The following is a 16,572-nucleotide window of genomic DNA, read 5'->3' as shown; positions in this document are numbered from 1 at the left end:
AAGCAGTGGAATTAAATATGTATGAAGCTCAAAACCACTCCATTACTAATGATAGAGATCTTAAAGACGGACTATAAAGAGCCACTGTGAGGCTCAGTGTGTGTAATGTGACTGTACATCAGGACTCTTTGTAACAAACTCTCCGAAACGGTCTTCAGACTCAATACCAGATCATTTCATCATCAAAGAGAAACTTCTCAGAGCCACAGTGTCACCGAGGCGAAGGCGGAGGCTTTCTGATGTTTTTTAATCAGCTGGACTGTAAAACTGTTCACATCTGAAACTTTTGTTGTATTTCTGAAACCTGCATTAACTGAACTCCGGATGCAAAATGAAGTCTGGTTGTATAGAAGTCTATAGAAAATGACTCTACTTCCCTCTTGATTTATTACCTCAGTAAACATTGTAAACATGAGTTTATGTCTCAATCTCTAGTTTCAAGTCTTCTTCAATACAGCATGATGTTCATTTAGTACATTATGCTCCATTTAGAGTCACACAGACCATAAAGCAGGGGATGCTTTAGGGGCGGGGCTTACTGTGATTGACACCTCAGGGGCCTCGAAACAGAAAAAAAGTCTTTAATTCACACAGCAGCAAACAGAAGCAGGTTTTACCATGTGGTTATTTCATACAGAACATATGCTGTGCATTGTGATTGTTTTTAGGTCGATACCCAGCCCAACACTGTTCTTGTTCTTAAGTTCCTTGAACACCATAATTACACCAAAGTTTCACAGTTCAACTAGAAAATGATCTAATGCTGTTGTGACATCTATTTATTGAGCCGACGTTCATGAATGTGTGTGAATGTTTGCGTATTCCTCTAAAACAAACACTTCGTGTTTAGCACATTATGTCTGCTCAGTAGTTTTATCAAATGAGAGGAAAATGTACACAGAAATAGACATAAGAGGAACAGGAACTACAGAGTTGAACAAATACAAGCAAAGAATAGACTATAGGACTGTTTTGTACACAACTATGTGGAAAAACACGTCTATAAATAAGTAGTATTTAGACATGTATATAAAAAGTGTTGTTTCAGTTTAAACCATACAAATAGTGCTAATAATGAAATACTGAATGGACATTCATGGACTGTATGATTATGTCTGTATGTGCATGTATACATGTCTGTATTTAGTGTGATGGATTGAACTGACAGACAGATGTACGTATTTTAAATTGTTGCGTTAAAAACTGTGGGATTATGATCTATAACGGCAGCAGCATATATTTCAATGTCACAGCGTTTTTAACAGTGTGTGAGTGATTTACGTGTTCATCAGAGCGACAGACGAGCATGTAGTCCTGTGGTTAAAAAAAAAAGACGAAATAAGTAGAATGTTTTCCTGAAAACATTCTACTTGATGCGCTTTCACTTGAATCACAGCTACAAACCTGCACACCAGGGTATTCTGTTTTATTCTGACATAAATATTAGATTTTATTCCGATATTTTAACTTCTGCAGTATTTTTAGTTCATGTCTTGGATTCTTTTTTCCTTTTTATACATTTTGTAGGAGCATTGTTGGTGGGCGTACATATTGTCAACGACTGCTATTGTTGTGTTTATGACAAATACAGAACTTCACCTTGAAGACAAGTTTGAAAATGAAAAAATCTGAGGGTGTTGAGTTAGAAAGATGAGCCATTACTCGCTAAACACGCCAAAATATCTGACCCAGCTGTTATTGGTCAAATTGCATTCTGGGTAAGGAGAAGCTTGAGTTCCTGTAACAGCAACATTACAGGTACCAGCAATGAAGAGGACAGACGTTAAAGTCTCAATTCAAACACAACAAATGTGACAAATTGTCCTCACCCTAAAAATGGACACATGGCAAGTTTAGTTGAAGCATATTGAATTATTTTAAAGTGTGCTTTTCCTTGTGCTTTGTGATTGGTTGACAGAGGCGTGTGACAGCGCGCTGGTGTCCAATCTGCCGCCGTCGTCCTTCAGAAGCTCGTCACAGCTGTCCAGCAGTCACGCGCCGGGCTTCGCCAAACTCAACAGGAGAGACGGTAAGGAAGAGTTCCTGCTGCCGACCAGACTGCAAACACAAGTCCTGATTTGGGCTGAAATCATATCATGATTGTCATTGTTTCCGGTGTTTTAGGGCATGCTGTTTATGCTGCCTCAGTTAGACTCAGGCTGCCAAATCCCTCCTCTGTCACTGACGAGCTGCTCTGCTGCAGAGAAGAGAGTTGATTCAGCTCAGGACACAAAACATAACAAGTACGTTTCTACTGGATATACAAAGACAGAGGATCCAAATTATGTCTGCGAGACATAAAGAAAGAACAAGCTGTAGCTTCTGTATTCTCTAGATGCTGTTTGTATTGAAGGATAAGTGTGAATGTTTGCCAGCCCAACATCAACCCAGCAGGGAGTCCTGTGCTGGACGCCGTCGAGAGACAAAGTGAAGATCATGGTTTGTTGTGGAGCGTTCTGCAGGGAAGGGGCTCGACTGCTTTACCCCGACATCAAAGCCCAGTGGATTGACAACGCTCTCTGCTGTGGTGCCAGTACACATCTGTATCACTCCAGCACACTCAAACATATATCAAGTTAAGCTTTTACTTTGAAGTGCAACTGAAGAATCTGATTCATCTCCAAGAACTCCAAAATTACAAGTAGGAAGAAGTTGCACTCATACTTGAGGTCATGTAGTGAAGACATTAAGGGCTAATTTGTATTGTCGTCCTCTGCTGACACTTACTGGTCTAAAGCCAGTTTACGATAATGCTGCTGACATTTCCTGGTTTTACATTAAAGCTACGGTTGGTAATCTTGAGAAACTACCAAGAGTGCGCTCGATTTTAATTATAATTAATTGAACCAAAAAGCCCAGCCCATGAAAGTAGCTAGCAGCGTTAGCTCTAACGGTTGCTAAATCTAGCAAGAAAGTCACCAAAACCGCCAGCCCGTCCCTTCAGGCCTCCCTCCAAAACCATTCCTCCAGAATTATCATTGAGAACGTAAAGAACCGATATGGCTGTTGGCAGTGCTTAAAGCTGATAAACTGGCAGTGCAAGGGCAGACAGGCAGGTTGTGTAATGATTGGACGGACTTATTACAGATACCTGATATTTCCCTTACATTCAGAGTTTGCCAGACTGCTCACTGTCCATTCTACTCCTTTTCTCCTTATGATGCTCAGACTGTTGTAGAGTCAGCTGCTTTTTACTGACAGCCACTGTGGTGTAGAACCCCAAATGCCTCCTCACGCTGCTTCTCTGACGCGTCTGTGTCGTGATTACCCGATCAATTTAGTTTTGCTTGCTAGCCTACTCCTCCACTTTTTGAATAGATCAGCAGAGCATGCTATAGATCAGGCTGACATTGGATTTAAAGAGCGCCCTTTTCTGGACATGCACTGTACATTTTGAACAGGTTATTAACTTTTCCCACGTTGAAACGAAAGCTGGATTTCAAAGTCAAAGTCAAAGCCCTGCAAAAGAACTCCTAGATCGTGACGGCAATACACAGTTTAACTGTATGATCAGCCGCCGCGTTTTCTGCTTCCACAGCAAATAAAATGGCTCAACAAACAACTTCACAACAGTGATAGCATTCATGCATGTTCCTAATCAAGCCCCAGCATGGAGGAGATAGATAAGGGTGTGTGTGTGTGTGTGTGTGTGTGTGTGTGTGTGTGTGTGTGTGTGTGTGTGTTACACACATCCTGAACCATCCTGGTAATGTTGACGTGAAGATGTTGTTTAGCGAGAGGGACGTACAGATCAAGGCACCACACTTCACCGCGTACGAATATCTTCGCTACATATGTAGCCAGCTTGAATATTCTCTAAATCTAATGACGCTAAAATGATAACACCAGCATGCTAACATGCTCAAAACGACGATGCTACAATATTTCATTTTTAGAATGTTCATCGTTTAAGTTTAGCTCTTTAGCATGCCGTCATTAGCATTACACACAAAGCACAGCTGAGGCTGATGGGAATGTCATGAGTTTCTCAGGCGTTTGATCATAAACCAAAGCATTTGGACACATTTTGACCTGATAACGGCGCTCGATGAAAAGTCAGAGCATCACCCAAGTTATTATAATTCATCCGATAGGCATCCGACCGGCAGACCACGAGAGGCCTATCTGCTCTATAACCCTAACGAGTCCATGGACATGAGGGGAGAGGAGCATGTTAACTTATTGTTTCATCACTGCAGCTCGGCCAGAGGGAAACAACAACCTTGCGTAACCTATTCTTACACAGACACTTCATGAAACCCAGCAGCAGCTTCTCTCTGCAGGGAGACCAGAGGACCTGACATTGACCTGATGTAGCTGGTCTCAGTGGAGGCCTGATGGCTCGGAGTCAGACACCAGAAGTGGATAAAAAGCCCCGACAGTCTATTGATTGGAGATGAATGGCCTTTTACCAGGAACTTGAGGAGGAATGCACTATGTTTCATTTGTTCTCTTTTGCCTCCCTTCCTCTCCTTTTCTTGTCTTTCCTCTCTGTGTCTCCTCTCCCCTCTTCTCCACCTCCTCTCTCATCAGCACCGATCCCGTCCATCTTCTTTTGCCCTGTACAGTCTGTGTGCTGCTGTGATCATTAGTTTCACTCCGTACGGCCGTCACATTTTCATTGGTACGAACTCATTTAGCCGGCTGTCTTCCTGCCAAAATGTTAATTGCAGTCTTCATGTTTGAAGCGCTTTCTTTCTTCGGGGGGGCGACACTGACAGTCATCATGACGCCACTGCAATTATGCTGGAATGGACTTGAGTGTGATTATTGTGCCACAGTAGTCTGAAGGTGGAACTCAACTTTAATTGGAACCTGTAAATTTGGACCGACTGTGTAACAACAGCCAACTAAACCCTCTGTGTTTAGTTCTCCTGTGTGGCTGAAAACACTTAAATATCTATGGAGTGTTTTTATGACAGCAATTCTTTCCTTAGTTGTTCTCTTCTGGTAGTCAGTCCCCAGTCAAAATATACACAATAAATCGCCCAAATGCACACACACGAACGTTAATCTCTTGATAGCAAAGCCGCCTTGGTTTCTATGAGTCATCAAAGTACAAAACAAGATCCCCTCAAAGGCCCATTCAGTCGAGCTTTCCATCGTATCACACCAGCCTCATCAACAGAGTCAGTTTGTCCAGTTGTCACGGACACAAGTTGAGATTGAATGTTCATTCTCGAGCTTGGAAACGGCCTCAACGTGACATTTGATCAGCTCCCCTCAGCTCTGTGGAGCGTCTCAGCGTCTTTGCAGTGCGCCATTTCTAAAATGTAAACCTCTCCTGCGTGTCTTCCAGCCTGCTGCTGCTGTCGGTTCAGCATCGAGCCCGTCAGCTTCCTGTTGGACTCGCTCTCACACTGACATGTAATCAGAGGTTACCCTCCGGCCTTTGTATTCTCATGCAAATGACCGGCGCTTATTCTGGACCTGGCACTTACAACAGCCCGTCTGTATCGCGCCTCTCCAGCTGCATCTTGCGCCGCTTAAAGCTGCCTGTCTCTCTGTCCTACTTGCTGTCTGCCTCTTCCCTTTCTGCCTCACTGCCCACCTCCCTGTCTGTCTCTCTGCAGCTGTCTGAAGGAACATTACTGCGTTACTGATGATCAAACAGGCTTTTGTTTAGTTACCGTGAGGCTCAGTCGGGCACCTGGTATTATGTCACAGTTAACCTGAGACAAAGACTACATTCACACTCAGCCAGCTAATTCTGAAAACATATTGTCCTCACTCAGCCTCATTATTCACACTCTGATACGAACCCCCTCAAACCTCTCCGTTTCCTTCCAGAATGAGACGACGTGCCATGTTATCATTGTCATCAGTGCGTAAAGGTGACGCGTTATCATTTCGGTCTGCTTTGACCAGTCAGAATGTCCTACACACTCCCCAGCATCACCTTTATAACTGATTGGTTTTAGTGTCGACTTAGTCTGGTCGTTCTTTCTCTGGCATCGGTGCTTTCATGGCTGTTGTGTTTGTGTGATATATGATTAGAGTGCCTTTGATATTGCATAGAATGCTGGAGGTATATAAGTCTATGCACCGATTGGATATCAGCACTGAGGGGCTGGTGGTCAGTGCGACGTTAGCCGGATCTCAGGAAATGTCAGCAATTTGGAAACATTTTACACCGGAAAATCTGTCAAACTCGATGATATAAGAAGGTTCTGCGGTGTTTATTCCCTGTGTGTATCTACCATACAACAATGATGACAATCACAGCACATCCATACAGATGAATAGTACACAGCTGAATCAATATCGGCCGATAAGCAGGTTCAGCTTGGGAGGGAAACCAATGAATATCAGTTTCAGTGTCTTTGACTTCTGGTGGTAAACTTTCTATTTATTTAATTAACAATGTTCAAAAAAATGTATTCATTTAGATTCAGTTTTTTCTCAGACTTTTTGATGTAGTTTCATACTTTACTTTGACAGCAGTCATGTTTAATGTGTGCACACAGCTGACCAGTCAGATGATTTGTTTGCCTGATTCTTTTCCCGGTTTTACTCGTAGTTGTGAAACCCGTGTCGGTGAATCGGATAAATCGTATTTACACGCTCGTGGAAATGACGACGCAGTTTAAATTAGTGTCTGACTTGGTGCAGCAAATGAAGAGCAACTCATTGTGATGTTTATTCCACAAATGACACAAAGCGAAGCAGAAGAAGATACAAAACACTGTATACGAAGTGGCGTGCGTCCCTGTTTGATGTGGTTTTTACATTTCCACATCTCCACTACTCCCTGTTTGCTGTCACTCTGCTGACCTGCATTGTTCTTTACTTCTCTCACTGCCTTGACGGACAGACGAGGCAGAGGAACCGCGGCGATCTCTGTGATTTAAAGCGACAGCCGTGGCAGAAAGTGTGCAGACAATCAGCCGTCAGTTCACCTCAATTACATTCCTTTCAGTTCTACTGTCCGGGTGGACGCAGTAAATCTGTGTCACGCCGCTCTGTCTCTGAGCTGTTTCCGTCTGATTCCCTCCTTTCCTTTCAGTCTCATCTCCATGAGTAAAGGTCAGAGTCTGCTCTTTTCTGCTGTCCTGTCACTGGACACGTCTGTTAGTCAACTGCTTATTAGCTTTGGCCTTTAGCTCTTTAAAGATCAGGATCCACCAGCCGTCACACCGACACCGGTTCTTTTCTCCTTTCTCTGTTCAGAGACATTCCTGACGAACAACATTTCCAACTGTTGACCTCTTGAACTCACATGCCGCTCAGATGGAGAGTATATGCTGTAATATGACCATTTAAAACTTTCAACTTGGCATCAGTGAGGAGGAGTTCACGCTGACATTACTGGCGTCACAAAGAGGCAGTTGCAAGAAGCAATTTTGAGGAAAAACTGTGTCAGTAGAGATAATGTTGTTTGTGCCTTGGTACACAAGATTCAGACAGAGCGCACATGAATGCTCCAACACTGATATCAGTCACAAAACTGCACCAGACAGACTCGTAAAACGTAATTAGATCATCAAAAGGGTTCAATTTTGGGTGCAGAAAGTTGCCTGATAGTTTTTTTTTATTTTTTATATTGTGCGATAAAACCTTTTAGTATCTTGAGTCCATGAGCTCGTTGCATTTTAATGTCAGATTGACCGTTAGATATTCTCATTGTCAGTTAAAGTGAAATGATGTCTGAAGATGATGAAAAACATTAGGATTCATCCTCTGGGGAACATGAATACAAACAGCATATGGAATGTAAATCTGTCCAGTAGTTCAAGGTACCTTTTCATGGAACAAAGTGTTGTTGTGGGATTTTGTCCTCATGTTGTCAGTGGTTGAAAAGTCAGGGAGTCAAAGTCATGTTCAATGGTCCTCAAGGGATCATGAACAGCCACAGCTAATTTTATGACATGCTGGCGGGTTGTTTTGTCGGTGTTACGCTCTAAATATGGACTGATGGCTTCAGTGCTACGACAACAGAGAGGTTGGCATTAATCTCTGTATTTGTGTTCATCGGTCTGTGGCGCTCTGTCGGGAGGAACATTAGCAGAGGACATGACATTGATCCTGTGCAGTGGGTCAGTGGAAGACTTCAGTTTCACAGCTCATGACGTTCTCTGCCATGCTTCAGACGTCTGTGTTGTTGACGTTCCAGATTTAATGAACTGCTGACTGTGATTGGCTGTTTCCCAGCAGGCACAACAGGAAGGTATGGCGTAGTGGTAATCCAAAGGGACAAAGTCATCGTACGGTAATACGACTGTTGTGCGGTGTGAACCTGGTGTGAGGTGCACAGTAGGCTTCTTGTCTTTGAGGAAACAAATGTAGACAGTGGAGAGGGGAAAGAACTGAATTGTCTTTCTTAAAGTCGAGTGGCGTTTAAGCAGCTTGCAGTGTGTGCGTGTGCGTGTGCGTGTGTGCGTGTGTGTGTGTGTGTGTGTGTGCAAAGTGGGATGCTGGTCAACAGCCTCCTCCTTCAGAATCTGCCCATATGGTGTTTAAGCTCGGAGTTGTCATTTTGCCCCAGCAAAGTATTTTCCTATGCACACACACACACACACACACACACACACACACACACACACACACCACACACACAGCCTGGTGCATTTTTTCCGCATTTTATTGTTCAGTGTCTTTATTGTGCAGCAGCCCATTCAATTAAATCACAGTTTCTGTCCAAGCAGACTTCTGTCAACAAACCCCCCTCCAACACACACACACGCACACGCACACGCACACACACTTGCAGTGTGTGCAGTGTGCATGGTTACACACACACATGCACAGACTCCTGCCAGCATACACCTTTTGTACAATCCCTCAGGCATCAGTAAGTGGCTGTAATGCAATGTAACTCAGTGTGTTGCATCAAAGAGAGGTTTCTGGAAAAGTGCACATTTCTTCAATAATTGGACTCTCATCGATCTCCTTGTTTGTTCTCTGTGGGAAAACATCTCAGCCTGATGACCCGGAGCACAACCGATCACAACGCAGGACCTTTATTGATGACGTTCAAGGATACAAACTGTAAAAGCCAGGCTCGGCAACGCATTGCTGTTCATGGGAAATAATATCAGCTTCCATGTGCTTCTATCTTTATTCTGCTTTATTTTTCATGAGGTAACGTGACCTGCAATACACTTAAAGATGGTGGTGGAGGTGTGAGTTGTTCAGTTTGGTAGAGATCTGGTGACTGTGAAGGCTGAAACAGCAGATTCACGTCATTGTCCTACCTCTCAAATATTCAGGAAGATATGAAAACCCTGTTTCAGTTGACGCTGCAGAATTAGCATTAATATTGCGAGACCTTTGGCCTCAGATTATTTCTTTGGTTTTGGAGCTCTGTTGCTTTGACGAGTGAAATATGAAACGCTGATTGTTCCGCTTGTTTCTGTCTCACAACGGAAAAGACAATGTGCGTGTTTTACTGAAATAGATATGAAAAGAAACAAACTGCCGCTGTGAGACACAAAGCAAGAATGAGTGATTGAAATTCATCTGGAAAGTTCCTAAAGTGGGATTCATATCCCATTATAGCTTCAACATTTTAGATTTTCAAGGTGTTTGCTGTGTTTCAATCACTTTTCTTCAGTCGGCTTTCATAACAGAAAAGTGTGATTTTCGTTCAGAATGTGAAAGGTCAAGCAATGCAATTTCCTTTTCAGCATCTACCAAAGCCTACTTGAATGGAAATCTAATAAACGACTCATGTATGCTCGCCTGCCTCCCGCTCTCTCCCTGCAGGAGCTGGAGGCTGGTCTCCTCTCGCCTCAGACAGGTATCAGTGGCTGGAGGTCGACCTCGGCGAGCGGACCACGATCGCCGCTGTCGCGACTCAGGGCCGCTACGGCAGCTCTGATTGGCTGACGTCGTACCTGCTGATGTTCAGCGACACGGGACACAACTGGAAGCAGTACAGACAGGAGGACAGTATCGGGGTGAGTCCGTACTGCAGTGGACAACACCATCAAAACGGTGGGGTTTGCATGAATCATCTCATCCCTTCAGACAAAGAACTTCATTGTTACGGCTTCACTTTCGTTCGTTCTTTTGTTGTATTTCCCCTCAGGGATTAATAATAACATCGTGTTTTGTTTTGTGTAATTCATCTGAAGTGATGTACTGCAGAGCTGTGTGGCTCCGTCTACCCTGAACGGATAAACTGAGTCATCATGAGTTTATCTCTTCATTTATAATGTATGAACCGACGCTGAAGCTCTGCTGACTCGGCGCACCTGTTGACAAAACACTTAAGCTGCTGATCACGCACAGAGAGGCAGTCAAGTGGCACCATTTTGTTTTATTTGTTTATTTCTGTCTGGTACTCGGTGGCGCCTTTTGTCTCTCTCTCACTTTGACTTTTGAAAGAGGGAGTGAACATGTTGACATCGTCCAAACACGCTTAAAAGATGTGAACAAAGCACCGAGAAGCTCGGGGAACAACCACACCGCAACCTCCGGTTCTTCCGAGTGAAGTCAATGCGGAAGTGCCTTAAAACGTGCATTCTCTATGCTGACCAGCAGGGGGCGACTCCTCTGGTTGTATAGAAGTCTATGAGAAAATGACTCTACTTCTCTCTTGATTTATTACCTCAGTAAACATTGTAAACATGAGTTTATGTCTCAATCTCTAGTTTCAAGTCTTCTTCAATACAGCATGATGTTCATTTCGTACATTATGGTCCATTTAGAGTCACACAGACCATAAAGCAGGGGATGCTTTATAGGCGGGGCTACACAGTGATTGACAGGTCTCTACCAGAGACGTATACGGCGTCTCTACGTCACTCCCCCTCAGTCCAAACATGGTGACTTCTGTTCATTGGCCACGAAAAACATTGCGATAGCTCTAATCCTAGAACGCGAACTCAAGGCTTTAAAACGTCCACCAACCAATGAATGACGTCACGATGGCGACGTCCACTTCTTATATACAGTCCATGGTAACAACACACACAGAGGGAGATCGACTCCATTCTTTGCTCAGGTAGACATTACTCCGCTGTATCTTTACAAACCCGACGGTTGTTTGATATCAATGTTCTGAATAATGAATCGAGCATCTCTGAAGTGCTTTACAGAGTCAAACTCTGTGGAGGAAGAAAGCTCTTGAGTTTGCTCTCCTGTTGAGTGCGTACGTTGCCATTGAGAGTACATTACAGGCTGACACGAAAGAAATGACAGTAATGTCAAATCAGTAAGACGTTTGGTTGTCGCACCAATGCCTTCACTTCGACCTGAGTATACTGTTTGCTGATGGTGTTTCCTCGTTAGTCGGTCATCACGGGTAGCAACACGGTAGAAACATGAGCCATGAAAGTGGAAAAGCTCAGCTGGTCTCTGTAGAGCTGATGAATGAAGAAATCCGTCAGATGGACAGCGGAGGCAGCGAGGCATCACCTCCCACCTCCTGGTCCACACACAACTCTTCTTCTGTGTTTTTCCGGGTTGGCCTTGTATTTGTTCCCGCTGTGGTGATGGTGCACGGTTCAGCACGCAGCCACAGGAACACTAAGCGGTTCTGATCTTGTTGGTGTTCTTGTTTGTTTCCTCCTGCCTGGCGGTCTGGGGATGAAGTCATCTCTTTCACTTTTCCCCGTTCTTCTCAAAGTGTCCTCTCTCCCTTCTGGTTCCTCCTCTCATTTTCTGACACTGCTGCTTACCTCCGTCTCACTCTCGCCATGTTTTTATTTCCCCTTCATTTCATATCTTTGCCGTTCACAGTGTATCTCTCTCATCATGTCTCCTTCACTTTCTCTGCTCCTCAAAGGCAGCTGTTGAAGTTGTCTTGTTAAAAATATACAAGATTTGTCAACGTCAACATTTGGACTTCTCCTTGTTTCAGTACAATTAAATTGATTCCAATCAAAGCTTTTGTTTATGTTTAAAGTTGCTAATCCTATATTTAATAAAGTACAGTTTGATTTATATGCAGTATATGCTTGTATTTATTCTAAACACAGTTGTGCTGAACTTCTTCTGTGTGTTTTGCAGTCAGCAACAATCCAGATGTGTAATGAACAAGTCCTCATGATGTTTGCGTGTTTCAGTCTTTTCCAGGTAACAGTAATGCAGACAGCGTGGTTCAGTACAAACTGCAGCAGCCGGCCATCGCTCGCTTCCTCCGCCTCATTCCTCTGGACTGGAACGCCAGCGGGAGGATCGGACTCCGGCTGGAGACCTACGGGTGTCCGTACAGTAAGTCCTTTCTTCTTTATTGGACTGACTGCACTCTGTAGAGATGTCCGCCAGAGAAACATAGTTTGCATGGAGGACATAGCAAACGACAAATCATTACAACTGAGTAGAGAAGGACTCAACATCTCAATCAATGTACAACACATTTAATTTGGTTAAAAAGAAAAGAAACACTCGTTACACCAAGAATTGTTTTGGTCTTTCCCCACGAATACATAGAACAACCAATGCTCCCTGGCCGCCTTTTCTTGGAAGCACAACTCCTTTACGCTCTCCGCTCTGATGTTAACAGTGAAAACAACCCGTATCGCGTCGTGTTAACAGATCCCGGCTCTGTGATTCTCAGACGATGCAACATATTGTCAGCTTCAGCCGCTGGCATCAGCACGATGAACTAAACACACATCCCACTGAAACACATCTTCTGACTTTCTCACATTCTGTGTCTAAATTACACTCCAGTTTATTTTATCAGTAAATTGCTCCATGGGGGAAAAAAATCTGTTTTCTTATGTGAGCCAATAAACACATAATATGTATAAAAATAACAAATACAACAAACACGAGTTTAGGATGAGCATGAATCTAAATACATTATATCTGCACTCAATATGACTCCTCATCATCTTCTTCATCCTCTCCATGACTCGCTTGAAGAAGCAGGTCTTTGTAATATTTTGTCCGCTCAGCATTAATGCCCCGCTGTGTCTTTGCCCTCGTTTCTGTCCTCACGGCTGATCTTTCACTGTATCTGGCCTCATAAAAACACACCACACTCGTGAATATCGAAAACAGCTCCACACATTCACATATACATGCTCAAATACATTTATCAAACAGTAAATATGAATGTGCAAACATGATTTCCATAAGGACTGTGTCTCGTATTCTGTCAGCAGTGTGCCATTTCTGGTTCTTCATCTGTACTTTTGTTTTCAAACTGTTGATTGGAGTGAAACAGGAAGTATATCAAAGGAGTCATTTCACTTATTCTATTGCTATGCTAACATGCTCACTATGACAATGCTGCGTTTGCTTATAAGCACTAAACACAAAGTACAGCTGAAGCTAATTGTTAAGGGCATTAGTTCAGCAGGTATTTGGCCATAAACTAAAAGTATCGGACACATTGAGATGTAATTCAAAACCACAAATATCAAGGGGTCACGAAAGTCAATTGTCTTCATCCTCTGGGGACCATGAATGTCTGTATATGTCTTTATTTACGGTAAAGATAGGAAGCATTAACACAATTATCAAAGAAAGTAAAGTAAAATGAATTTAATTTCCTACGTTTTTAGCCCGCGGCTTCATATTTAGGAAGGATAATGAAGCATATTGCTTTCCGTCCAGTTGATAAGCGCGTACCGAGTTAGTTAGTTGATCTTGCACGAATGTGGCCTCTATGTACTTCACATATTTAGAGGTCCAGACGCCGGTATACCGAAGCAGCAGCAGCATAACACTCCCGGCACTATCTCATTATATGAGTTCACCAAGTGGAAAGATGATTTATGATGAAAAACATTTTGTGTCCCTTAATAAAATGGTGTCCCGTTGGATTATGGGACACATTAAACAGATGGATTTAGATAAATCGCCTGTAGTGGTTTGGAAATATCTCAGGACACAGCAGATATATAACTTAATATGTTTATCAGTCGGCGTGACGGTTGGCGGAGGAGACTCGTGGTTTTCCTGCTGGTAAACTAATGTAGCATGCACAGCAGAATCCTCTTTGGAAAAACAAATGCAATATACTGAAGGAAGCAAACAGTTTACCGCGGTGTGAAAAATGTCTTGTGGGTATTCGTCTGTTATTGAGGCAACGCAACAAAACGTTTCATAATGCGTCTTGGCGGGTCACGTGTTGAGGCTTAAGCAATCAAATCGATAAAAACCGACTCAACATCGGTGGTCCAACCTGAACAAACGGCACAGACATCGCACCATGATGTCGGTCACTGTACGCACATGTGCTCCAACAAATGGTTACAACCAAGAATGATCAGTGACATGAGAAAATGACAGCGTCCAAAGGGACGTGGAGGTTAAATGTGTTTGCACACATTGTACAGTTATGTATATATCAGTATAGCTGAGTTTGCCATATTGTTTTTACTTACAGAGCAACAGATTAAACCATAATATGACGACAAAGTAAAAGTCAGGGACGCTATTTTAATATATCGTTTTTTTACTTTTTGTGCCAGGTTATTCTTTTCGAAACAGGAAACATGTAGAGAGTCAAAGCTTTTATTCTGAAGGATTTGGGCCAGAAGTGTTGTTGTCGTTGCTGCAAGTAAAGTATTTGTCAGGATGATGCAGAAGTTTTGCAAGAGAATAAAAAAAGTACCTTGTCTTCTTTTAACCCTCCCATCTATAATATCTCGCCCCACGTTCCTTCCGGGGAAATTGAGTTTCAGTCACTTCTGGGTTTGACAGATTAAGAAGCTAAAATCAATATTTCTGTATTAACGATGACACATGACTGCTCGTTGTCTCGTCTTCTAGCTCATTGTTATCCAGCACGCACGTTAACTGTGTCGGTTCAGTTTCACCGTTTTCATCAGCATCATTTCCAGCTGCAGCAGACAGATGTTTCCAGCATCACACCGGCCACAACGCCAAATCAGGCCAGGGGCCCCACCGGTGAAAAGAGTACCAGCCACATGCTTTTTACTTTTTAATCAGTATCTGCTGGATGAATAAACAACTATTCACGACCTCGACTTCATGATAGTATATCACTGTTGTGTCTGTTATTTACTGCCCCGCAGTGGTTAATGCAGTTTTGAAGAGTCTGTCAATAAAGCAACACGCTGAATCACTTTTTGCATAGAACAATAAAAACCTGAGAGGTTTATAGCTTGTCAGTTGCTGTACTGAACACAAAGTAAAGACACTCCCAATTAATGTTCTGGCTACAAGACTTGTCAGACTGTAGCGATGTTGTCTCGCATGCTGTAAGATGAAGAGTAGGCTACCGAGTGTCCAAGTTATGACTCGTAAACAAGCAGCGATCGGTTATCGGGATGATTATAATCAGATAACACATTATACCCGTCTAGGATGAATCATAATCTAGCACTGAATGGCTTGTGAGTGGTAAGAGTAGTAAAGTGGACTTGAAGCAATGTTTCGGCTTCACACACGGAGGATGACTCGCTGCTCTGGAGCTTCATCTCGCTGCTCTGTCATCAGAAAGAGCACCGGGCAATCCAATAAGAGCATCGCTGCGAGCGAAGTGGCTGTGAGACTGAGTGCTGGCGTCCATGCTGAACTCAGCTGCTGCTCTTTCTTTTCTTTTTTTCAATAATTTAGTATTTGCGGTGCATTATTTCACAGCCTACACACTGTTCACCTCACCTCAGCCCAAATCCCCATCCAGCACGTGAGACCCCGAGGTGAAATTTAATAATAAAAAGTGATGAACAGAATACAGATTCAGTCGTACACTCTGCTGCAACCATATCAATATCAATATGTGATGTCAACCAATATCACGTCAACCGAATCTATGCCCAGATGAAGGAGGATTTTGTGTTATTAACAGCAACTCTGACACCTAATTATCTGTTGTGGACTTGAATATTGTGGCGACGGCAGTGTGTTCCTCCACACTGTAGTTTTTTGATTAAGTCTTTTGACTCCTCTGTCTGTTTTGTCTTCCAGCCTCTGGCGTTGTGAGTTTGGACGGCGGCAGCAGCAGTCTGGTGTACAGGTTGAGTCCCGGGCCGCGGGGGACGTCCAGAGAGGTCGTCTCCCTGAAGTTTAAAACCCTGAGGAATTCTGGGACACTGCTGCACGCAGAGGGAGAGGGAGGACTCGGCCTCAGTCTGGAGTTAGAGAGAGGAAAGCTACTGCTGCTGCTCAGACAAGGTAGGACACATCGCATACATAATCATACCCACTGACAAATACTGCACTGGCCTCCTCTCATACATATGCAGTACACTGGAGTATCACACAAACCCTCTCTGTCCTGAAACCCTCTCTACCTGCTTTTTTATTCAGACGAAAACACGACAAAATAAAACAATGGGACGCAGCAACAGGCTCCTCAAATATACCCAATATACAAGAAGAAGAAAAGCATTTGTAATTCATAAAATAACAACATTTTACAGCATTTAAAACGATTTCTGTGGAATTTGGTGCCTTTAAAAATGTACCCCCTGTGATTCACGCTATTTCAAGTTATTGAAAGACTCTAAAGAAAGCTCGTCGTTTTAGGATTACTAACTTACACTCCTTTCTGATATCCAGTGAAGAAAATCCTTGAGCTGGAACAATTCGATCAGCAAATAGAAAGTGTGTTGACAATATAAAGCCCTCTGAGATAACTTCAGGTTGGTTGTGGTTGGTTGAGGTGGGCGACACGCACGCTGCCGCCTGATTGGTTCAAATCTT

General features: G+C 43.3%; 1 protein-coding gene across 1 annotated transcript in view; it reads left to right on the top strand.

Annotated features, from left to right (window-relative positions):
• LOC306789664 (contactin-associated protein-like 4) overlaps nucleotides 1–16,572 on the top strand; it is a gene marked incomplete at both ends in the record, with an annotated part of 72,122 nt that overhangs the window by 16,866 nt on the left and 38,684 nt on the right. The window contains 4 exons of the mRNA XM_079285727.1: nucleotides 1,919–2,029; nucleotides 9,706–9,899; nucleotides 12,012–12,159; nucleotides 15,835–16,041. Coding sequence (XP_079141853.1) covers nucleotides 1,919–2,029; nucleotides 9,706–9,899; nucleotides 12,012–12,159; nucleotides 15,835–16,041 — 660 coding nt within the window. The remainder of the gene's footprint in view (nucleotides 1–1,918; nucleotides 2,030–9,705; nucleotides 9,900–12,011; nucleotides 12,160–15,834; nucleotides 16,042–16,572) is intronic.

Source organism: Melanostigma gelatinosum (assembly GCF_949748355.1).
Source record: "Melanostigma gelatinosum genome assembly, chromosome: 15".
Taxonomy (NCBI): Eukaryota; Metazoa; Chordata; class Actinopteri; order Perciformes; family Zoarcidae; genus Melanostigma; species Melanostigma gelatinosum.
This window is presented reverse-complemented; position numbering and strand designations above follow the sequence as displayed.